Genomic DNA, 26,418 nt, shown 5'->3' with positions numbered 1-26,418 from the left:
TTATGGAAAATATTCTTCGAGCCTTTTAAGCATAATAAGTTCTATCGGGATAAATGTTCCGGGGCATTATGTGTCTACTGATTGCTCGACTACGAAAAGGGCCAAGTCCTTTCATTTCGAGGAAGCGACACGGAAGGTTGTGACGAAGATAAAAATAACGCGGAAAACCGCCCCTCTTTAATCATTTTAATGCATTTACAACGAACTTGATGGATTTCTTATACTATTAAATCCTTTATATCTTCGTCGCAACTAATGTCCGTGCACTTTGTCCTTCGGTTTTTTATTTACTGAAAGTCATTATCTTCTTTCTCTTTCTTTCTTGGAATAACGTATGAATTACGATCGCGAAGAAAGCAATTAGTTGCCATCTGCTCTTGTTTTCAATGTTCTTGTTCCAAATTTTTAACCGGAGTGCGAATAAAATGGATAAGTTTTGACGTTTTCGTCGCCATCATACCGTGGAAATAATTTGCAAATTCGTGATACTTGGAAAATTCTGCGCGTTTTAAATCAACGTGTTTTAACGTTCGTAAAACAAATTGTTCTCTTTCGTGAGAAAATTTCAACAAAATTAAGTAGTATAAGTTTGAAAAATTGCTCGTAATTGAATCGTACGTTCTCAAGTATAGCCTGTGGCGACGGAAATTAGGAATATTAGAACACGGAAAGCTGGCTCTCGAGTCGTCCTTAAATAAAATATCCTTTCGAGAGACGTAGCTCGGTATGCTGTTCGAATAAAATTCCAGGTTATGGACATGTTTAATTCTTCGTCTAAATTTTCTTCGGTCGAGTGTCCGGGAATTCTGCGAGGTATATTTTTTATGGGGAACGTATGCTATGCACTTCAGCCAGACGAGCAATAAAAAGATACATCGATGTTCATAATACCTTTTATAGATAACATTCCGGTATTCGCCTTTACGCGAAAGAATTTAGAGCGTGAAGATATATTCCTGGCGTTATACAGGTGAGGCACTTAAAACCGGTCACCTGAGTAACTCGTTCACTTTTGGCGATAGAAAATAGTTCCTTGCTTGGAAGAAATATGATCTGATAGCAGTTTCCTTTTTTTATCGACGAACGTGCAAAGAAAACACGATCTTTAAACTCTGATCTTCAAAAGAAACGATCCCTGTTTAAAAATATTATTATTATATATTGACTGGACCATAATTTAAATATAATTTCAAATGAGAATGGTCGTCGTTGTTAATTTTATACTTTATTTTTTGTTTCAGGGATTGCAGAGTCGTCAGAGATCCACAAACGCTCAAATCGAAGGGATATGGCTTTGTCTCTTTTGTTAAAAAGGCGGTAAGTTATAATAAAATTTGTTTCTTGTGGATTACTATAGTATGGTAGAATATTTTTAAATTATATGGAATTGTAGCTAAGATAATATATTATACACGAAAAACGAGCCTTAGCTACCAGGAAAGTAGATTTTTTTTTTATAGTAATATTAGAACTCCATAGCTTAGAACCAACAAATTAGAAACTATTTACTATCCTAATTACTCTACAAATTACGTAATTTGTTGATCATGCGATTGCCGCATAATTTCATTTGCTGTCTCATTAGAAATGCAATTATTGTTTTAATTATTATATGCACATTCATTATTTGGAAAGTAAACATTATTGCATTTAATCTAAATAAATATTTGTTCAAAATAGCATGCTGATGTTAATTAGTACATCGATTACCACGAGGGTCACCGGTGACCGCTTGTAATATATTTCCGGAGATTGTGCGTGACTCGAATGAATTAATCCCAATTAATTCGAACAACCCACGTTTTACTGTAATAAAAAAGACTGTACGAGTTGTTGAGATAAACTAGGATCCAAGCTTTCAAGAAAAACTATTTCCGGCCGTTTTATTTTAAACAGACTAATTCGTCCCCGAAGAGGCTGTCGTTTAAATATCGTAAAAAGAAAACGATCGACTAAATTGTTTGCAGTTAACCGAGCCCCATTCGAGCGCAGAAGTTTCCGAGGCGAAAAGTTTCCATCGAATAATATATCTCAGTTCGAAATTTACACGCAATAATCGAAAATGGCGGAGCTATATCGAAACGAACGACTACAAATAAACCATCGACGTTGAAGAGACCTGGAGTGCTCCGATTGGCCGGTCACGGTTAAGAACAGCTTAAAAATCGCAATCGAAATTAAAAGTTTCCCCCATCTACGTGTTTAGAAACTCTTTTGAAACTAGGCTAGTTCCGGGGGAAATATTCAAATTTATCGCCTGCGAAATTTCCGTGGCAGCTCGATTTCGAATTCTCGCGGAACTTTCCTTGATTAAATAAAAAAGAGGGGGGAGCGAAGCACCAGTGGATGGAAAAATTCTGTGCCATTTTAACTTCTCAACTATAGGGAATGTTTATATGAAATTTGAGCACTGTAACGTAGTAATGTTGTAAAAATGATGTATCTGTCGTTATTTATGTTATTATTATTTATTAAACAGGATCCTTGAAACATTTTGTATGATAAAATCTGTTTTTGTTCGTAAATCATATTTAAAACGTTTAAATTCGATTAGTTGTATCGATCGAAGTCTTCATTAATATTAGATTCACGAATATTAATTCCACATATTTCTATCGAAAGCCATCACGTTGGTGGTTAGATTAGAATGTGATTTTCCTAAGTTCGTTTCATTGCATCGATAAAATTTAACATAAATTGCTAGCAAATAATATTTACGAGTTCTATAATTTTAAGTATGGAATCGATAACACTCGTCAAATTGACGGGTTCCATAAGTCTAGCGTTAATTTTGTCGTATTCGAGATGATTAAATGAATACTGATACGAGACAATTGGCTGTTTTATCAAATGGCACCAATCGTAACCACCATGACAGCTCTGCGACATGAATTTTCGGGAAAGAAATGGAAAGTAGGCAAACTTTTACTGTGACCCGTCAAAATCCGTGACGTAAATCACGGGGAAGTTAGATGTACGACCGAGTAAAAAAAGGTTTTTCCGTTTATGGCGAGGTTATTCGCTGGAGGGGGGAGGAGGGCTGACTGCTGCCCCGAAGGTAGACCCTCTCGTCCCCCCTCTGTTTTAATGTTCTATCGATCTGGACCACCACCAGCACCTGCCCCACACCCACAGTATTACTATTGCCGAAGTATAAATTTTCCGGGTGTCTCCGTTAACCTCGAAGAACACGCGAAAATTTCTCTAGCTCGCTCCCCCTCACCCGCTGCCAACCGACCCCTCGTGCTCCCTCGCATCCTACCGCCACTATATCCTTCGGATACACGAACCTAAATCGCGGATTCTGATCACCGAGCGTCCAACATCCAGCCTCTCTAAGATCTACGAGGAAATGCGAATTCCCGGGATTCTCGTTTTCCGGCGACCTCGACCCTCTTATAGCACTGGTCGACTACTTGAAACTCAAACCAAGACAAAACTCATTTTTCCAAACCGAGTCGAGCGTTTGACTAACCAAGTAGCTTCAATATTTTATCGAACTATACCTGATGAGTCAAAAACTTGTATATTAATTATAAGAATTATTTATAATATACAGGATGTTCGGCCAACCCTGGGAAAAGTTTTAATGCAAGATTTTAGAGGCCAAAATAAGACGAAAATAAAGAACATGGATTTTTTGATTGAGGCTATGTTAAAAAATTATTAACAAATTAAATTAAAAAATTTCAAATCATTCTGAAAAAATTATTTTTAGCTATTGGGGTGAATTACAATCATTTTTGGTGAATAGACATATCCCCGAAATCCTACGCACTTTCGAGAAAAAAAATCGACTATGTGGACAAATTTTTCTGAGAAATTAAAAAATCCCAAATCGTTTTAAAAAAATTATTTTTAGTTGCGGGGGCCAATTACAATCATTTTTGGTCAATAGACATATCCTCAAATTCCTAACCATTTTCGAGAAAAAAATTCCTTACCGAAAATATAATTTCTGGCCAAAAATGTTTCCTCGAAATTGCATGCATATCTTTAAAACGTCATAACTCCTGAACGGATTGGACGATTTTAATGTTTAAAAAAGCAAACGATGCGTATTTTGGTGCAGAATATGTAGAAATCACAAAAATATTCGAGAAGTTGTTCCTTAACCTCGGAAAATGAGAAAAACCCCATAAAAATGGTTCAATTTTCAAATCGCCATAACTCCTACAATAGTGTACATATCGCATTGAAATTTAATGTGGAAGTAGAGCTCATGGGTACCTACAAAAAAGTATTAAACAACTTTTCTGTACAGCGCCAATCAAATTTATTAAAACACAAAAACGAAATTTTAAGAAAAATCGACAGGGGGTAGGTGCCTAAATTTTTCGGCGAAAAAAAAAATTTCGAATCGTTTCGAAAAAATTATTTTTAGCTGCGGGGGTCAAGTACAATCATTTTTGGTCAGTAGACATACCTCCGAAATCCTACACACTTTCGAGAAAAAAATTCCTTACCGAAAATGTCATGTCTGACCATACCATTGATATGTTTCACTGAAATTTCATGCGTATGATTAAAACATCATAACTTTTGAACGGATTGGCCGATTTTAATGTTTAAAAAAGCAAACGACGCGTATTTTAGTGTAGAATATGTAGAAATCACAAAAATATACGAAAAGTTGTTCCTTGACCCCCTAAAATGAGAAAAACCTCATAAAAATGGTCCAATTATCAAACGGCCATAACTCCTACAATAGTGAACGTATCGCATTGAAATTTAGTATGGAAGTAGAGCTCATGGATACCTACAAAATAGTATTAAACAATTTCTCTGGACAGCGCCAACCAAATTTATTAAAACACAAAAATGAAATTTTAAGAAAAATCGACAGGGGTTAGGTGCCTAAATTTTTCAGCGAAAAGAAATGTTTTCAAATCGTTCTAAAAAAATTATTTTTAGCTAGGGGGATCAAATACAATCATTTTTGGTGAATAGACATACCCCCGAATCCTACGCACTTTTGAGAAAAAAATTAAACGAGTAGTTTTTGTTTTAATTTTTAGAATTATCCAAATCTAATCCAAGCGAACTTTATCGTTCCGACCAATGAACCAAGAATACAAAAAGAAGATTGTTTAAACAATCTCAGTTAAGCTCGACACGGTTCGTATTTCCAAGTACTTGTACGCCTCTAGTTGTAAATCTGAAAGTATTTAATTTCGTATTAGGATTCGTTGCACGGTATTCTATTATAGTTGCTTTAAACTTTTACAGCTTTACTGCGGGTCGATAAATTGAACGTTATTAGATTTTGTTCCGCAAGACCACGTCGTTGCGTTAGTAATGATTCTAACGGCGATTAACGACGTGAAATTAGTGCCGTTTTCGTTTTCGTTTCGTCGATTACACAGACACATTTTGTCGTTTCGTACGAAGCCCGTGTTAATTTGCGCTGCTCGAATAAAAGGAGAACAAGCCAAAGAAAATTAAATCGACGACGTAACGAAATTTTAAAATCCAAGAAAGAAAAGTGTAATTGGAACTTCTTTCGTTGTTTTTGGGCGTACAATCAGATATGAGACATCTGTATACCTCGAAGAGAATTAACTGACGGTGAAAGCATACTCTAGTATTTAGGGTAACTGTACCTAACGCTGGAACTTCCGAAGTGGTCAAAATGACACATAAATTTCGAATAAAAATTGTGAAATTAATATTCGACTGGGTTTTTAAAAATTTACCGTAGTTTTCTATTTGAGAATCTATCGCTTTAATTTCTTTGGTACAAATAAATACACCAGGATTATCGGTGACTCTAGCATTGATACGAAACATGGTAAAATTGACAGATATTTTTTGTACATAGTTAAATACTTCAAAATTATGACGAAAAAAATAAAGAATGGAAAATTTTTTCTTAAATGGAATCGTATATATGTTAATGCATCGTTTGGTGCACCACGTTGTTTCCTATGCAAAAGTGCAAAGCCACTTATGGCGAACAAGCATTAATTTAGAAAATATTTTAATCGTCATATCGTGGATTATGGAATTACAAGTACGTTATTAATAAAATATTTTCGAAACCGCTAACGATACCAAAAACGTTTATATGACATATCTATAACATTCGTGCGAAGTATCGAGTCGATACTAACGCGAGCAAGCATTAGTTTAGAAGATACTTTATCTGTAACATCGTAAATTGTAGAATGACAAGTATGCTATTAATAAAATATATTCGAAATCATAAACAATGATACCATAAACGTTTAAATGACATATAACATTTGCAAAAAATACCGAATCGTTTGAGCCAAATACAAGCGTTGAGTCGATAGTAACGCGAGCAGGCATTAGTTTAGAAGATACTTAAATCGTAATATCGTAAATTGTGGAATTACAATTACGCTATCGATAAAATATTTGTTAACGATACGAAGAGCGTTCGAAGGGTAAAAAATTGCAAAGTATCGAATCGTTTGGTGGGAAATGGCGGGTCGATAGTAACGTATCGGCGAAAAGCATTTAGGAATCGCGTCGCTCGAGGCGGAACGTCTCGATCCTAAGGAAAGAGGCGCAAGTTTTATTAAAGCCACGTAATCCTATGTAGCGTCGATGGCGGGCCATGACATAGTAATGCGTGTAAAGCAGCTGGGTGTCGGTGCTCGGCGTCACGAGCGGTCTATAGCGTCTTTGGCCGTGCAAGAAATTCGATTTGATGGGTGCTTAGACAGCTCGAACTAGGCAGGCCTGGGCGACGAGGTCGGTGGGACGGCTCGTGTGTCGTATAAACGGTCTGGTCACGGAAAGTGGAAGGGGCGTAAAGGTAGACTCAGCCATTCCTCCTCGTCCAGTAGGAGGGTTAGGGGATGGCGAGTTATCGACCGTAGTTTAGAATCGGTTTAGAGGCGAGCATTCGGTCTTCCGATGTACCTAACCGCGCGAATGTGCGGCATCATATCGGGAATGGAAATTCGAATCGGAAATACTTTATCCCGCCTGGTACGGTCTGAAGGGGGCAGGGGAAGGATGACACGGGGGGATAAGGACCGTGGAGAGTAGAGGGTTGAAGGTGACGCCGATGGCGCGATGCTAAGTTCACCCGGAGACGGAAGGCGATAGCGAGGAGGGCAGAGGATGGTAACATTTGGGGAAACGAGGCAAAAGGCGGACCCACGGAGTTCTCGAAATGGAGCAAATGGCGGTAAGAGGGGACCGGAATGCTACCAGAGAGGAAAGGGAAACACCCCCTCTTCGTACGTACTCCCAAAGAGCTTTTCAAACAGTCAACCTTTTCGGGGGATTCCTCGCGACAGGAATATTTTTAGGTTTCCTATCCGTCCTTCTTCGCATCAGCCGTCGGACTACCACCCGCACAATGTCACCAACATTTGCATTTACGTGGAAGCCCGGGCGTCGGTGTGCGCCACAACCGATGTCGTCCTCTGTTATTCCACATCCATTTCTCCTCTACAGCCACCTTACGATGGAATACCGTTCTGCTTTAGCTCCTCTTGGCTCCCGCGCTGTCTCCTTTAGCTCGTTCCCGCGATTTTCCCTTATTTTTCATATGGATCGTGTAATGGACTTATGGATAGACGGATGCGAGGGGCTGTTTTATTACCGTCCTTTCGAGCAAACTGCATCCTCGCTGCAGCCATCGCTATCGGCACGTGGCAGTTTCGCGATTACTGCTTCCCGTAAACGATTACTACTACGCTCGGTGCTTCCAATCGCGGGAATAGAAAGAAACATCCGCCACGACTCGAACGAGCCCGGGAAAAATAGCCAAATCATTGTTGCTAGGATTCATTCTGGTGTTTTACCTCAATCTTGGAAGCTATGTCTAGTCAGACCGATCCCTAAAACCTCTGACCCAACCTTAATGCAACATTACAGGCCGATATGCATTCAAAATGTCATGTTAAAAATTTTTGAAAATATAATTTCCCGTAAACTGTCTTTTCTCTGCAAAAATATTATAATCAACGAGCAGCGTGTTCAACTACGACCAATCTCCTTGAATACCACCTCCATCTGTTAATCATTCAATACTTATGTATATCCAAATTGCGAGCCCTGGACATACATTCTAACTTACTTGCTTGGCTTTTGAGTTTCATCACTAACAGAAAACAAATTGTTAAGTTTAATAACACTTACTCTAATGCTATATCTGCATATTCAAGTGATCCCCAAAGTTCACACTTCGGACCCTTACTTTTTATTCTGTTCGTTAATGACATATCTGAAGCCTTTCATTTTTATAAATTGTTATTGTAACGGATGACTTAAAAATTTATCATTCTGTTAATCATCCTTCCTGTACGAACTCGATTCAAAATGGCCTTGCAAGGTTAGAAGGGTGGTGCAAATCCAATAAATTATACCTTAATCTTAATAAATGCAAAGTTATCAGATTCAGTCCTAGTGCTAACTCGAAGATTTTCAATTACTCTCTTGGAGGCACCACCCTTTATAATCCTGACTCGATTCGTGATCTGGGAATTCTTTTCTTACATCTCAAAGATATAATCTCTCGTGCCTTTAGGTCTTATTCGTAGAACTAAGATTACTTTACTGCACTGCTGGTTAGACCAATTTTGGAATATGAAAGGAAGGGCCACAACACAAATTTTTACACTTGGCTGCTTATTATAGTGGTGATCCTATGCCCAGATATTCTCATAATTACGATTACGTTCTAATCAAATTAAATTTGACCACACTTGAACACCACAGAAAAGTAGCTGACTTACTCTTTGTCATTGAAATGTTTAGATTTAATGTTCCTCCCAGAATACTACGTCGTTCTGAATTATTTCACATAGGATACCATCGAATACTTTATGACTTCTATAATCCTTATAATCCTTTGTTCATTCACGCGAATACTGCACATTCTTTTATCAATATTTTTAACCGTTCAATTCTATCATTTAAATGTTCTTTTCTTGGCATCTCCTTCTAATTATTCGCAGTCAGTCTCATACTTCATAACATTCAATTTCCTTTTTCTGTTTATCTTTGTTATGTAACTTTTCTTCTATACTTGTATCTCTTTCTGTATTAATCGGTATTTAATCCCGTGAATAAATAAATAAAGAAATATATGAATCGCATGACTTTTCAAGATTGGATGTCAAAGGAAATAAACCTAGAACTCTCGAATTCTAACAAGGCTGTAGAAAATAAGTTTTATGACAAATTGTCGGTAGTTTCGATAATTTCTAGAGTTTAATCGATACTCTAATTATCCTTATTTATATAAAATTTGCTTACATCGGGTTACGTGTTCCCTGAATCGACTTTTGCTCGAAATGTTTTTTCAGTATCGTCAACAATTGCGAAGATATTCGAGATGGTAGACTTAAATGGGTCACCCTTATATGTATACGTATTTATTGCGCTCGTTCCATACGGAGCGCAGTAATAGTCCACTTTTCTCAATCCACTCGCGCCATGTTTCCCAAATCAGAGCAGTTGTAAATAAAAGTTACGGTTAGCCATCTTATATACTACAAGTTACGACTTCTGGCTGTTGGTCGTAGTATTTCACCTTTTTGTTTATTCCAGTCACCAGAACTCCTCTTTAATGCAAAATAACACCCTGTTTCTGACTTCTTCTACTTTTCTAACGAAGTATTTAACAAGATTGAATTCTGTAAATTGTAATCATAAAACCCACAAATTGGTTATTCTTATTACGCTTTATAACTTATATACCAGAGTTTGAATATTCTCTGACGAAAGACCTGCACATAACGAGTAACAATTTTTTCATTAATAAAAAATTATTCGTTTAATTCCTGATAAGAGGAATGTACATGAGATTTATTCCAACCAATTTACCGTAGTTTTGCAGCCCCAAACATTTCGCGACAGGTACAAATCTCCAGAGACGATAAAAAATCTCCGAAACAGGATTGAACCATTAATTTTAAAGGACGCCATTAATGAGAAGGCTTTATTTTAATAATGAATGCCCTGAAAATTTTCTGCCGGCAAAAATTTGTTAATTATAACACGATTGTGATTAACTCTATAACAGCATGCAGTTATTCACAGGTAAATTGCATACGAAAATAGAATTTCCTTCGGCTTGATAATGGAGCCCATATATTATGTATTTGCACAAGCGTGCATAAATCGTGCTAAGCTTTTGCAACCGATTATTAGCCACAGTGAAAATTTTAGTGACTTTTCCCCGCTAACTATATTTAATGAATACCTTTCGATGTTTACTTTTCACAGTAACGATCAAATATTTTTATCGAAAATCTCTTTAAGATAATATCTGATTATTAATGTTTCGTGCAAAAGTTCTCTTTTTTGCGTGGAATAAGAATCTGTGAATAAAAATACAAAAACGTGAATCGATAGAGTAGAATAATAATATCGTTCTGATTTTAGATACCAATTTAATGTTATTGTCGAATTTAGGTTAAAGTTGTGCTACTATTGTTTCAGGAAGCGGAAAGTGCCATCGGTGCCATGAACGGACAATGGCTGGGTAGCAGAAGTATTCGAACGAATTGGGCGACTCGTAAACCTCCTGCACCAAAATCCGAAGGTGAGCACTCAATTTCGTTCGTTTCCTCGAGAATTTTCTTGTACACGACAATGATGCATGGTTGTTGATATAATAAACTAACAACACAATGGGGCAGGAAAAATAAAAAGAAGTTTAATTAAGGGATATCCAGTCAAAAGGCATTGTTTTCCATTGACTCTTGAAAACGAAACGAGGGCTAGCCGACTAATTAATTAGTGTTTAAGAATTTGTAAGAGTATGTGAAAGTTAACGTAATTAAAAATCAACAATAAAAAAAGACGATGCTAAATTTCCATCCTAGACACCACGTACCAAGTCTGCAGATAATTCAGAACTTATTCTCTCAAATAATATTAATTATTATCTTCGAACGCTTCGTGAGATGTCCCAGGATTCATTATAGGCGATAAGTAAAAAAAAGTCGTAGAAAAGATGCACGAGGGAGGGAAAGGGGGAAAGGCAAACAAACACGAATTAGAAGAGACCGTCCCGTCGCAAAAGTGTTATATTTATTTCGCGGATGGGGGTTGATGGTCCGACGCGAATACGAAACTGCCGGTCGAAATTAAATATCGTGCTCGCCATTCGCGAGCGCGGAATTTTCCCCGACACAACCGGAATTCGATTAGGTCGACGAAATTCTACGGCTCACAAATGGATGCGCACGATCGCGTTACTCAAGCGAGTTCGAAAAGTCCGCCTCTTTTACGGCACTCGCCCGACTCGTCCAGCACAGAAAGCTTTCACCGCGCCATTCAGAAAAGCTCGAAACGGTTTTACCACGAACGGTTGCCCCGCAAAGCGCCGCGCTGCAAAGGCGACGCTCGGCCGTTCGAGTGTTTGTTAATCGATACCTCGAGGTAGATTTCGAGAGTCTTTTTCCTTTCGCGAAACGACTCCCAGGGTTATTACAGTCCCGGAAATACCCTACAGTCGTCAATCCACCGATGGCATAACCGTGTTTACAGTCTGTTTAACAAGACCGTGCAAGCAATAATTTTCAAACAGTTCGAGATAAATGAATAAAATCACATTCGATTATTTCGTTTACCCTCCTACTACGGTGCATTCTTATAGACTGCGGACGTTTTCTGGGAAATTTTAATTCTCAAAAAACTACAGAATGCACTTACAAAATATAAGACATACTTGAGACGACCCTCTACGAAACTCCAATTTCATTAAGGGGGTCTTCTACTGTAAAACGCGTTTTTTTATGTTCTCTTTGGTATTTTTTTATAACAAAAATCTTGCAAGTTCTTGCATCGGCATTTCGTACATATATTTATTACTTTTTTAGTAATATTCACAAATTTTTATAACGAGAAATGAAAAAAATGAAAAGAATTCTTAATTAGGATACATTTTTCTATAGCCGGTACTAAAAGGACAGAAAAAAATTGATAATGACAAAAATGGCAGCATTTTGAAGTTGAAATATTGATTTTTGTCTTGGTTCTAACTTTAGCAGGCTAAAAAAATAATAGAATGAATAATGATTTTGACTTCATTATAGCACAACGCCAAATTTAACGAAATCGGTCAAGTAGATCTTGAGATATCATGGAAGTCAATTCAGAAAAGATAGTTTTGAGAAAAATACATTTAAATAGAAGGATGAGACCGTTGAAACAGGTATAACTCTTTTATTAGTAACACTAATATTCTTATATTATATTTGTAAGACTATATTCTTTAAGAAAACGTAAAAAAAGAAATCGAATTTTTTGGCAGTTTACAGTAGAAGACCCCCTCAATTCCATAAATAAAAACATGAATTTGCGTAAAAATCCGTAGTCTACTTATCAGTCTCTATTGTTATTTATCGCAACAAAATTATTTTTAAATTCCTCGGAGCCTTTTTTCGAAGATTTTAATTTTACGTAACTCTACACATTTCCATTTGGATTAGGAAGTCCAGTTGATTTGCCTGGACACTGTTTGGAGTTTACGTCAACGACCGGGGTTGAATCCTGTTTAGTCCATGCGGAAGGCAATAAAATTATTCAACGAATAAAACGGATGAATGCGAACGCACGCCGTGGATCAATGGCGGAACGAAAGGAGACTGTATAAAAATAAGTTCGACCGACGGCACGATGCAACGTTGTCCACGCAAACGAGCGGAAACATATATAAAAAAGAGGACGTAACGCGCTATAATAAAACGCCGCGCGTCTACACTCAATACGACCTACTCATTCACGGTCTTTTATTGCATCTTATTGTATTCGCTTAGGCGAATGGTCCAGTGGCCATCGTTTACTTTTACGGGGCCTATTAACGAGACTCGATTACATGCTTTGGTGTGCAGAGACGTTTTTTTCGCGATCTAATAACGCGACCTGAATAACCTGCACGTTCTACATACAGTACCGGGGCGAAACATTGACAATTTTAACCCGAATAGTATTTTTGTTTCAATAACAATGGGTCTTTATTTAACGGGTCGACTCCCCTTTGTATACGTTTGAAAAGAAAACACGGAAACACAAAACGTTTAACCATTTCAAGTTTTATTTATGATAACACAAATTAAGTTTAGAAAATACAGGAATCAAATTTAAATTGTAGGTATTTATACAGTTTTCTGAGGAGAAGAATATTTTTTAGTTTTAGAAGTCACGTCACAAAATTGCAATTGATATTGCTGGTCGTCCATATTAATGAAGACTCTCAGAGTGCAAAGGGTGAATGATGGATTAATAACAAATTATTAGTTATTAGTGTCTGTAACCAAACCTCTCTTGACCACTGTGCGACCTGTTATTTCTAATAATTGATTTAATAACGCGACGTTCTACATACAATACGGATTGAAACATTGGCAATTTTAACCCAAATAGTACTTTTGTTTTAATAACAATGATTCTTTACTTAACGAGTCGATTCTCCTTTATATATGTTTGAAAAGAAAACATGGAAAACTTGGATGAAATTTAAATTTTCAAAGAAATACTACTACAGTAAAATACAAATTATTGTACTTAGAAACCTTTAGAAAGCTCCCATTTTATTAATTCTAATAATAAAAATATGAATTTGCAGTCCAGTTATTAGTGTCTGTAACCAAACCTCTGCAAACCATTGTGCAACCTGTTATCTATAACCGATTTACTTTCATATAAAATAGGAACTATTTTCACAGTAATAATACCCGAGGAAATGTTTAAATCTGTAGTAGAATCGCCGGGATTGACCTCTCCGAGCGATTACTTCTACGGATCCTTATCATCCCTGGAAGAAAAAAAAAATGTAGGCCATGAAGTGATTTATACATTCCTCGTCTAATCGTCATTAGCTCCATAATTAGCACTGTTGAAGGCAAGAGACCGGCGAAAGTATAAAGCCCTAAGTCGGTAGGGATAGTAAGAATCCAATTGAAGTTATGAACTAAACGCATAATGAGCTTGGAGGTAGCACTCCGAGACCCAAGTAAGTATTATTATATTATCATAAGCGGCTCTTCGTCGTCGACCCAGAGACTCCATCGTCCAGTCTCGCAGTCACCTCCGACCCCTCGACTAACTAATTTCATTCCGCAAGTCTTTAATTAGTATTCGTCACGGAGCGTCCAAACTTTTTCACTAGAGGTGGGCTTGCAGACTTATCCTACCGGGACCGTTCACCCGTATTTGCATAGGCCAAATTCGCGGAGAACACTTTCTTCCCGGCCACCTTTACAACCTTTAATATTACCCGCCTCGAGTCCTTCTAAATTTCACATCCGAAAAATATGATTATTCGTTAATGAAATTTCGTTGGTGCACGCCTGTATTCCTTTGTTTCGCGGACCGATATTATTTATACATGCAAACCGAATTAACGCGAAACTAAAAGAAAGGAAATGAAGAGTGATTACTAATCTGATAGGATCACTCGTTACTTCTATAGTATTTTATTCACTTTTTATGGCTGATAGTGTTGTTTTTTATTCTTCTCAAGCAAAATACATTTACAAATGCATTTTTCATCGATTCATCCGTTTATCCGTTTAATAGTTTGAGGGCGAATTTCATCCCTTCAACATGGACGATAAAACAAAAATAAGGGTCAAATATTTTTGGTCGCTCAGCCAGTGTGTAAGTTTTATCCAAGTTAGCGATTGACATTTGGCACGTTTCTTTTCAAGTTACGAATTTTATCTTAATATTAGAACCAAACGATAAATTGCACTTCTTGTGCTGAATTTCATAATTATTATATTCGAATAAAATAAGAAATTTATTCAAGGTTTCTTTAAATTTGCAAATAAATATGTTTCCGAGGGTTGAGATCGTGAAGCCTCTTAAGACGTTCGTTTTCAATGAGGATCAGTTCGCGAGCAATTTACTATTTATCCGAGCCTATTCGTGACAGTTTCCAGGCTCGATGCTCGTTATACTGTAACAATGAGAACACTCGAGACAGCAAATAGTCTCGATATAATGCGTGCGTTCAAATAACGTACTCAAACGTTGAGGTGAGCGGTTTTAATGAAACTGGCGCTCCGCCGGACAATACTAAATTACGTCTTCGTGGCTTGTCCGTAAGAATGTCACATTTTTCTAAAGCACGACTCGAGAAAAAGAGAATGTAAACGGAGAACGTGCCCGTTCAAATGGAAGATATTTCGCGATACGCTATCGCCATTGAACACGATTGTTTGTTCGCTTTCTGTAAATAAGGAACGCACGCAGGAATATTCACAAACCCCCGAATACGATCTCGTTTCGCACCGTACGAAAACATTTTTTACAGATCAGAATATACGTGGAATAATAAACTCGCATCCCTTGTTTTGCGTCTCTAATGTTTTCAATACGCCCCCACATCGAATCGATTTAATTTTAACTCGATAAAATAATCTCCTGTTTACACGACCCTTTACAAATTTCGAATAATCAACAATTACCTGGCAAGTTTCGATTACGTAATTTAATCGATTTGCAAGAATAATTTCTAGAGTAATTCAATTCTACGCAACTCTGCCAATCGATAGACCGAGTATTAGACAAACTCGTCAACTAATTTCTACGCGGTGTAATTTAATGAGTTTCGTTAAAACGCGAGGAAAAATGGAATGGAATCGAGTGGTTTCGTCGTAAAGAATTCTCGGTGGCTGTGGACGGTGAAAGAAAAAGCGAAGAAGTCGAAGACAGCGCAGTTGGGGCAAACCAGCATTTAATTTGAGAGAGTCTCAAAGTTCGTCAGCAAGTAGGTCAATATTTTATAGCCTCAGCAATTAGATAATTTTGCGGTCAGGCAAAAATATGACTGCTGGCGTGTGAAAGAGACCAACTTGAGTTAATGTCGAAAGTTTGTATCGCCCTTCTATCCTGAATCTCGTAACCAAAACCTTCGCTCTGCTGTCGATTTCGCATCGCTTCTCCTTAAAAGAATCGCGACGGTTTCTTCGTTTTCGCGACTTTTAATCTCTGAAAGTAAACTTACCGCGAATACTTACTTGAAAGACGCCGATGAGAACTCCAAAGAGAGATCTTCGAAAAGTAAAACACGGACAGTATTTAATAGAATTATCCCGTTCAACGGTGACGTTGCTGTTTTAATATTAAGGGAGAAAAGGGAGGTCTGGAAAGGGGCCGTAGGCCAGAGAAGGTTGAGAAACTCTGGCCTAATTTACTCGAGTAGACATGCGACGTGTGTCCCTTCTACGCGAGAAACTCTTGCGTACTATAGTGCCAGGGAAGCATGGTGCTAATTTCCAACACGATTGGACACTTAACTTCAGCAAAGGGACTGGCTCGCTTATTCAATGCCACCACGTCGGCTCTACGTCACTCTTGATGGACTGGTTTTCCGGGTGCGTTAATGTCGCGTTAACTCAGCATTCGCAAATCCATTCGTGGACGTGCTTTACGCATTATTACCCTCCCATCGACAGGGTAAATTGGTTAGGCGAATCGGAGTTAACTTCCTAGGACCCCGTACTTCAGTTTTACAGGCGTTTCAACGAAACTAGCCTGCCCACGAATCAACCCCTCGCGTTGTATGACCGATACTCGAGTCGCTTTTTCGGGAAAAAATTTAAAACGACTCTCCCACCGAAGTTATTCAACGTGGAATCTTATTTTCATGGTGTCCTTATCGCTTTGCAGGCATTAACGCGATACTGTACATCGAGCTCCTATTACAAGGCTGTTGTCGACGCCTTTCTCACGATCGAAGGTAGAACCGAGTTCGGACGGAATCCGAGAAGTTGGAGACTACTTAGAAAGTGCTCGAGTGCGCTTAATATTAAATTACGCACCGTTCTTGAACTTTCTCGCTAAATAGAAACTTTGAATATTTAGTAGTAGTAGGAGTATTCGGTTATTATGTACTGCATTCGATATCCTTGACGCAAGTTCCTTAGAAATTTTATTTCCGCGCACAGAAGTTACTTTTGGCGATGTATTCGCCAAAATAAATATAGATCCAAGGAATAAGCAACGTTTTGCCCCTTTTGACCTTGGAATTTTTAAAAACTCTAAATATAAATGTAATTACGATTTTGAAGGTTTGAGTTAGATCTGGGGTTTTCTGCCCTTGAAATTTTTAAAAATCCTAAATGTAAATGTAGTTACGATTTTGAAAGTTTAAATCACATTTTATAACAATGTGATTAATCGACTTTCTGATAGTTCTAGGTTTCCAATCGTCAATTAGCATTAATTTGTTTATTTACAAACCCAATATAAAGGCTCGTAAAACTATTTTCTCATTCCTTAAATAATGCAATTTACAAATTTAAGAACGTCGTTGTACTATTTTTTCTCGCCATTGTAAAACACATAAACTTGTATGGTTTCGAATGCTTAATCAAAAAATCTGGGCATATGTGGAATTTTATGAAACAAAAACTATTCAAGATATCACTTTACATAGTTATCTATGCATATCTTCACCACTAACGGTAAAACTTTCACGCAAGAATGCATGAAATGACAGCATAAGTAGTAATATTAATACCGTAATAAATATAATTTCCGACGTTGATTGCAGTTTAGAACAAAATGTCCGTAAATTTGGCGAAACGCGAAAGTAAATGTTGTCGTATAATAATAGAATCTCTTTTGCAGGCAAAAATCCTTGAATCCACGAACTTGCGCCGTCCCGGAGAAAATGAACGAGTATTCGAATCAACGAGGAAACCGTAAAACAGAGGAAAAGCTTGTTTCCCTGGGCGTGTATCGACGCGCAGCCACGGTTTCGTGCAAACATCCAAAGGCAGCAATTCAATTAAAGCCGTTTTCGGTATCAGTAGATTCTTAATGCCCGCCCTACCTAATACCACTCGTTATAATATCTCCGACCCCCTCATTGTTTCGAGGCAACGTCGAAATACCTGCCTCAAAAATGTACGCTCGCTAAATCGCTAACAACCGGCGATAATTACTTTTATAGCCCAAGGGGCGAGTCAAGTGCTCTTTTCTACACCGCCGCGGCAGCCTGTACGCTAAGTGTACATCGCGGTGTGCACATATGCGCGGCTATACGGGGTGTCTCGGGAAAGTAGACGATTATTCATGCGAAAACAAGTCGAAATTGTGGAACAACGTTTCCTCGTACGATCCTCCGGCTATCAAGAAAAATAACTTTCAATGGGACGCGGTGCACGGTAATTGCGAACGCGCGGTCCCGGTGCAGACCAAAAATAACGGTTATTCCAAAAATTTCGCTCGAAAAAAAGATCATTAACGAGAACTTGATTATCGTTTGAGTACAGTGATCGTAAAAAATAGGATTTTGAATCGTTCGTAACAGTTGTGAGCGACCAGAGTAAATCTTCCTCGTTGATGATCGCTATGAGTGATCCGATATAAGAATTCTCCCGTCAGTAACTGGTATAAGCAATCGAAATTCGTATATTCTAATTGTTATTTTTATCTCATTACTTTGAAAATACATCAACGAATTTTCGTTGGAAAATAAATTTTATTCTATACTCGATATAAAAATATTTAGTACGCAATGTCTCTTTGTATGAAAAATAGCTTCAACCCCAACGGTAAGTTTTGAAATACTTTTGAACCATTAATGGTATAAATCGTGTGTTCCCTTTCTTCGAATCCTTTTCTGTCAATGATTTTTCCCGGATCGAAATTTTTGAAACACCGCTTCCCGATTGTGTTACGATTACTACGACACCCTGTACATGGAATAACCACGGTAGTCGGTCGAAACGTCAACAAACGAAACAACCTACCAGCAACAGACCCGATGGGTGCCTCTGCCCTGCTCTCCTTCAGGAAGACGCCGAGCCAACCGTGCCTCGTTGTTCCGTCCTTCTAGTGTTCCCATTCTCTCTTGTCTCTCTTGTCTCTCTCGTTCGCTCGGCAGCAATCCATCCTCCCTAAAAGGGGTGAACCGAGGTTTCTGCTTGTTGCGCCGACGGCCGGTCAGTCTGGTTGTTCCGACGGGAGTTTTTGATTGGTTGCCCGTATCACAACAGCCCGCGGCTAGGCATACATCGAAGCATCATGAATAGTAAATTGGTTGGAATTGCCCCAGAATAGGAAGTTTATATCCCTTAGGAAATGAGCCGCAGGCTGCTCGTACGCGACTACCTTTGCCATCGTCGATCCGCCCGTGCGTTATAAAAATGTACGCTCGTAGCCAACGACGATGGACTCTTCGAATCACAGTTTTCAAATGCTTCCAAGTTTTTCAGACCGTGAACCAGCGTTGTACGAACCTCGAGCTCTTAAAGCTTCAAAGCCTCAACCTTACGGGAAGCTCTTAAAGCTTCAAAGCTCGAACCCCCAGTGTGGGGTTTTTGCCCCACCCGGAAAACCCCAACGAAACTGTTTTGATATTTGGTCGATCTTTAAATTTCTATTATCGAGTACAAAAGCATTTGGAATGGAGCAATAACGGAGGTCGAAATTTATTTATTTTAAACAGACGCGAACAATTCGTATTAACATTTCGATATTTAATTGCAAACAACTCGTCTATTTCGCGATACATTCGTTTCACGAACTCAAAGTCAAATAATAACATATTTATAAAACGGGTCCCCAAAAGGGCTGAAATGTCAATTTAACATGTTTTGACATTAAAATCTCGTATTTATTAAACTCGATAATTTACTGGTAACTGAATTCTACTATTATTACAAATTATTATTGTTCGTTTCGTAGACAGCAATAACATAGATCCGTTCTTCGTTAATTTATTTCTTCAATTTAATACCGTACCATATTGGACAGCATGAATCATAATTTACGAACCGTAATTGGTCAAAGTGCGTACATATTCCCATAAATGTAAATATTTCAGTGATTGCCTACTATGACCAGTGATTGCCTACTTTCGTTTGTGTAATCAATAAATGTTAATTTAAATGTTTATTTTCTCGTAATGCATCTTTCATTCGCTAGTGATTGTATGTGCATTGTACACTCTAATGTTTATTTATCATTACTATTACAAAATTTAAACAAGACATTCAAGCTGGTCAAGTTTATATTTATTTATTACAAAAAATTTTAATGGGAGATTCTAGAGGCCAAAATATGACGAAAATAAAGAATACTAATTTGTTGATTGAGGCTTCGTAAAAAAGTTATAGAAACATTTCCGGCCACACAGTATATTTTCGGTAAAGAATTTTTTTCTCGTAAGTACGTAAGATTTCGGAGGTATGTGTATTCACCAAAAATGATTGTAATTGGCCCTCGCAACCGAAAATAATTTTTCCAGAACAATTTGAAAAAATTTCAGCAGCTACCCCCTGTCGATTTTTCTTAAAAATTCGTTTTTCATTTTTAATAAATTTGGTTGACGCTGTACAGAAAAGTTGTTTAATACTTTTTTGTAGGTATCCGTGAGCTCTACTTCCATACTAAATTTCAATGAGATCCTTTCACTATTGCAGAAGTTATGGCTGTTTCAAAATTGCAACAGTTTTATGGGATTTTTCTCATTTTATGGGGTTAAGGAACAACTTTTCGAATATTGTTAGAATTTCTACATATTCTACACTAAAATATACGTCGTTTGCTTTTTTAAACATTAAAATCGGCCAATCCGTCCAAAAGTTATGATGTTTTAAACATACGCATGAAATTTCAGTGAAACATATCAATGATATGGTCAGACATGACATTTTCGGTATGGAATTTTTTTCTCGAAAGTGTGTAGGATTTCGGGGGTATGTCTATTGACCAAAAATGATTATAATTGACCACCACAACCAAAAATAATTTTTTCAGAACGATTTGAGAAAATTTTATTTTGCCGAAAAATTTAAGCACCTACCCCCTGTCGATTTTTCTTAAAAATTCGTTTTTGTGTTTTAATAATTTTGTTTGACGCCCTATAGAAAAGTTGTCTAATACTTTTTTGTAGACATCCATGAGCCCTATGCCAGAAAAAAGTTTCATTGAAATATATTCACTATTGTGGGAGTTATGGCCATTTGAAAATTGGACCATTTTTATGGGGTTTTTCTCATTTTCCAGTGTTAAGGAACAACTTTTCGAATATTTTTGTGATTTCTACATATTCTACACCAAAATACGCGTCGATTGCTTTTTTAAACATTAAAATCGTCCAATGCGTTCAGAAGTTATAACGTTTTAAAGATATGCATGAAATTTTGGAGTGACATTTCTGGCCTGAAATTATATTTTCCGTAATGAATTTTTTTCTCGAAAATAGTTAGGATTTCGGGGATATGTGTATTCACCAAAAATGATTGTAATTGGCCGCCGCAACTAAAAATAATTTTTTTGAAACGATTTGCAATTGTTCAATTTCGCTGAAAAATTTATCCACATACTCGAATTTTTTTCTCGAAACTGTGTAGGATTTGGGGGGTATGTCTATTGACCAAAAATGATTGTAGTTGACTCCCGCAACCGAAAATAATTTTTCCAGAACGATTTGAAATTTTTTAATTTAATTTTTTAATAACTTTTTAACGAAGCCTCAATTAACAAATTGATATTCCTGGTTTTCGTCTTTAGAATCAACCATTAAAATTTTTCCCAGGTGTGGCCGAACACACTGTATAAAATAAAATACGTGGTGCTATATAAAAATACCACGATATTTACGTCTATTTTTCTCAAAATTGTCCGATCGACTAAATTTTCAGTCACGTTTATCACAGATACAGATCCATCGTCTCACCAAAATTAAAATCGGACGTCACTTCCGAGGCTGCTCTTATTAATAGGGCGACGTGTGCGCGACTCGAATTTGTATTTGTCTCTTAAATTAGCTCGCACTTTTAACGAGAGCAATTAGCCTCCGCCTGTTAATTACCGTTCAAGCTGACGCCAATAAACAACAGAACTTCCGAATCGAACGGTTTCGCATTTGCATATGTAAATACTCCGTTGACTGATCGCGGCAAATTAGAATGGTTCCGACAAATTTTGATGCCCGGATCGAACAACCAAAGTTCATCGCGGAACATTGTTTCTCCGCGAGCTTCTGTACCCTCCCCCTCCCTTCAATTTCAAATATATTAAACCTATTTGCAATAATAATTGCCACCGGTCTATTCCCCATGCAAAAAGATACATCTAACGCGGCGACGCTTGAAAGTGATGTACGATCTTGATTGGTCGAATCGAAGTAGATGTCGCCGGGTAAACAAACGACCGACGATTTACATCGGAATTCCGGGAGCGAAATTGTGGGAGGACGAAGTAGGTTTATCGGTACGATTTGTATAATCGTCAAAGTTTTTGGGATCGTACCGGTCGCCAATACGCGCGCCGCGGCCGTCTTTCCCGAGTAAACTCGATCGATCTTCGACTCCCCGGAATCTAATTTTAACCAGCTGCTGTTACTTTGACTTCGTTTACCGACCATTCCTGCAAATTGTCCTTTACGTGGAAATCCTTCTTTTACCGAGAATGTCGCGCGACTGAAAAACTCGCGACAGGCTATCGTGGATTTACGGGACGTGGACGGTTTTGCAAAATACGCGAGCATTCTACGCGTACGAGTGTATCGAAGCAGCGATCGTTACGTTTTGATACGTGAACGCATTAACGAATAAAACCGATTAGTTAGGTAAATCGCGTAGAAAAGAAAAACAGTTTCGCGCGACTGAATTTTCGTTGTTTACATTCATACGAAATCCACGCGAGATAAGTTTCGATGTATTGCAACGTCACGTGAAAAGGCTTTCAATTGCACTTTGAAAAAAGAACCATCTGGATGTTTTAATGGACGAATGGATCGTTGGAACGACCTGCTGTTTAGCTGTAGTTCAGGACGCTGGTACAAGAGAGATACATGGCTAGGATATATTGTCTCGTGTGCGAGATACATCTCGAGTGCTAGCACTTTTCGCAACAATACCTACGGGACCTTGGGATCTACCTGCGCAGGTTGGGTTTCCGAGTAACATCACCCGCGAAAGAAGTCACCAAATGCATCCCCCCGTGGTTTGTAGCGCTGTTGGAAAATTTACAGCGTAATTGATCACTTCGGGATGCCCAGGCTGGTGGATTTCGATCGATAAAGCGATGCGGAACAATATATCGTGGGACGGGACTGTTACGCGAACAAATGCCTCCATTTTACGATCGTTTTTAATCTCTAAACGAAGTTTAAGGAAATAAAATATTTTAATATCACGGAACAAACGATTCATCGAAAATTTTTTATACAGAGTATAAATTGTAGTATTTAATTATGTGGGAAGAATTCACCATTTTTAGATGATAATTACGAACGGATATCGAAAATTAAATACGACATACAGCGACGAAATTTTAAGGCCGCCACGCATGCAAAATAAGCCAATACCCTGTGGCGTAAATCATTTAGAAACTATTCTTTGCAGGTAATTTGACGGGCGGTGAGAGGGTGAATATTAAACTTCACAAAGTATCCCCGTTGCTTTAACAGTTTATCGATTGGAACACCTGCGTGTCCTCTTCTATCTTCCTCGACATCTTTCGTATCTCACGAACTCGCCGGGAAAATGATAAAAAGCGTGGAAACAAGGACGTTTGGAGACCCCGGGCAGCGAATAGGAAATCAAAACAATAAAAATCTTTAATTCCTTTATATTTTACTATGCTCGAGTTTTCACTAACGATTTTTCCCCGATCGAAACTTTTGGAATAACTGTCAGTTTTGGTCGACGGATCGAAAGTAGTTCTAAGCCGATCCCGCTCGTCTCCTTTCACTTACGTGTCAATTGTAAATAACAAAGTTTCCAATTTTCTTCAATTTGGTTCAACGGGGTACGAGCAGTTCTCTCTGTCCTTCCTCCCCCGCAACTTTCCCTCGAAACGTCGCATTTTCCTCCTCGACTACGGCGGCTTTGCGTCGAACTCGACGAACGAGCAGTCCCCCTCCGTTCTCTTAATTCGAATCACGCGCGGATTTCGTATTCTGTCCGAAAGTTTTACATCTCGGTGCATTACCGAGTCAGGAAGTCAAACTGACCCGGAGATACTGGAGTAGAAGGAATTGCAACTTCTCCGTTCGAATAGTTTAAAGAGCCAGACCAGCGCGGTAATGGTTTGTTCCTCTCTTCTCACTCGTTTAAATTGCGGCTGACAATTTCTGTCGATCGCGCCGCTGTGCGAACTGTATTACGTTATTGTATTATCTTAATGAGATAAGTTAGATTGCTATTTTGGGAAGGAAAGTTTCCCGCGGAATATATGCTTGTCAAGGCGCGCGAGATCGATGTTTCTCGAACGGGCAAATACTCGTCTAAAATGAAAATGAATTTGCAATCTCTGTTGATGTTTCAAGGCGGACGAGAGATTATACATATTTGTACCCGCGAATTTTCCAAGTCAGTTATTTCGAAAACACTGCATCGTACGAGAAATTTCGTTCCATATTTTCAATTCATTTACAATTGAAGAAGCAATCAAACTTTTTGCAAATCTAGCTATTCTAATAATTTCTTTGATGCAAGTGGAAATAACGAGTTATGGTCAGACGCGCCCGTCACTTTGAAAGAAGAGACTTTGATCTGCGAATTAATAATGATTTCAGTCGCGAATAAAATTTCGTCCAGATTTGGGAGACGTTCGAAATTGCTCGACGGAAAATAAAGAGCCATTTCTGCGCGTCAATTTTTTTCTATCGCGTCCACCTCCCGATAGAAGCGTTCCAGGCCGTTTTGGTGCGCATAAAACCGTCACAATTTCTCGACCATTTAATCGCGAGACAGTGGGAAGTAAGTAATGGTCGGACGGAGGAAACGAGTCTCGTCGGAAGGTGCAACAAAGACGGATAAGTAAAAAGATAGCAGAGGAAGGAATCTGTGAGCTCGTGAAAGGTTCGATGTTTGTGGTAGTAACTCGTGGGTGGTTGTCGGGCAGAGTCACCGCTACGACTAACCCAACCCTATTTCGTTGGTCGAGCAATCACAGCTATCAGCACCTTCGTATTAGAGCGAACCCCGCAATAATACGCTTTTCCCCTGCTCAAACTGTTTTTTTTTTTTTCGACAATTTCCCAGTATCGTTTCCTCGGATAAATTACTTTCGGCGTAGACGACGACTACATGAAACAGTTATCGTACGTTCCCACGATTAGAAGGCTTTCGACTACGACGTTAAACGATATTCGTATAAAATAAGTTTAGAAAATTTTGTACACCAAGTTCGCTTGTTCTCTCTAGGCGATTTAATACGAACAGTTAATAATTTGCTCTGGTATATTCGGCTGCTGAGTACCCGAGGGAAATTATGTTTGCTTAACGCGGAGGAGTAGGTGGATATTCTTCACCTTTCGGTTGATTTTCAACCGATAATGTTGTTGTTTGAATAGCAAACTTACTTTTCATGGACTCCGGGCCCCGTGGTATCGAGCGTGCTATTAATGAAACTTTCCCTTTAACAACGCAACGTGCGGTTTTTGTATTACTCTAAGCAACTTTGTTGCTCGTTTCAATGAAACACACGATGACGTGGTTTGCGCAAACTTCTTAGCTCCTTCTCTTCCATCGTATAATATTATTTTATATCAACGTGGAGCATAGCTTTTAGATATTATTCGATTATTATTGCACTTATAATCGTTACTCGTGACCGAACACATTTTGATCGTACAAATAATTGTCGTCCTGTGATTTTTCCCCCCATTTTGCAACAGTTATGGTCCCTGAAAAATGCCAGTATTTTCCATTTCGGTAAGTCTCTGGCTTCAAGTTCTAAAGAACGTCGAGATTTCAGAAGTGGGCACAGTCTCCCTGTAATGTACAGAGAGACGAACTCGCACAAAACCTATACCAAGCTGTCCAACGGTAAAAGAGGGACGGACGTGTATGTAAAACTCCACTGTATAATTAGCCTGGCATACGAAATGAAATTCCTGAGGGTTGCGGACGGCTAGGAACATAGTGAACGTTTCGGTGGGAGGCTAGTTCGGGAAGAGATGCCGAACACGTTAGTGTGGGGTCGAGAACGAAGGGTTGGGGGGGGGGGGGGGGGTTTGGAAGCGGTGGGTAAGCGGCTGTGCCTGTAGGGGCTGGCCAGGGTTTGCAGAGATGTGGATCGAAGGTAATATAGGCACATACGCGAAAGGCGGACGAAGGTGCACAGAGAGGATTGGTTTTCCCGTTTCGATAAAGCGGCGGGAGGCCATTTCGTCGTCGAGTGCGGAACGCTGTTGAACACCCCCGTGGCTCTTTAAGCGTTTGGCTCGGTTTCTCTCCCTCTCTCTCTCTATATATATATGTGTGTGTGTACGTATGCGTGTGTGTGTCCATCTCCCTTCGCTCGATGTTCCCATCGTCTGATACTTTCCTTTTCTTTTTCCGCCTCTGGTGCCCACTTTCTCTCGACGTCGTGCCTCTTCTTTTGTGCCTTCTTCGTTTTCTCTGTGTATGCGTAACACATTGCACGGGCGTCTGTTTTCCTCGAACACGGTTGCCATGTTGCGTGCATCAGGATGTTTGGTATCTTTTTTTTTATTAATTTTCAATC

General features: G+C 38.5%; 1 protein-coding gene across 8 annotated transcripts in view; it reads left to right on the top strand.

The window, feature by feature from the left end:
- The window catches only part of LOC143348188 (nucleolysin TIAR), a 647,185-nt gene that overhangs the window by 594,014 nt on the left and 26,753 nt on the right, over positions 1 to 26,418 (top strand). For all 8 annotated transcript variants that reach the window (XM_076778154.1, XM_076778153.1, XM_076778160.1 and 5 more), the window contains 2 exons: positions 1,242 to 1,317; positions 10,429 to 10,531. In XM_076778154.1, the coding sequence (XP_076634269.1) occupies positions 1,242 to 1,317; positions 10,429 to 10,531 (179 nt within the window). The remainder of the gene's footprint in view (positions 1 to 1,241; positions 1,318 to 10,428; positions 10,532 to 26,418) is intronic.

Source organism: Colletes latitarsis, chromosome 11 (assembly GCF_051014445.1).
Source record: "Colletes latitarsis isolate SP2378_abdomen chromosome 11, iyColLati1, whole genome shotgun sequence".
In the NCBI taxonomy this organism is placed as follows: domain Eukaryota; kingdom Metazoa; phylum Arthropoda; class Insecta; order Hymenoptera; family Colletidae; genus Colletes; species Colletes latitarsis.
The sequence above is the reverse complement of the archived record's forward strand: the minus strand, read 5'-3'. Positions and strand labels throughout refer to the sequence as shown.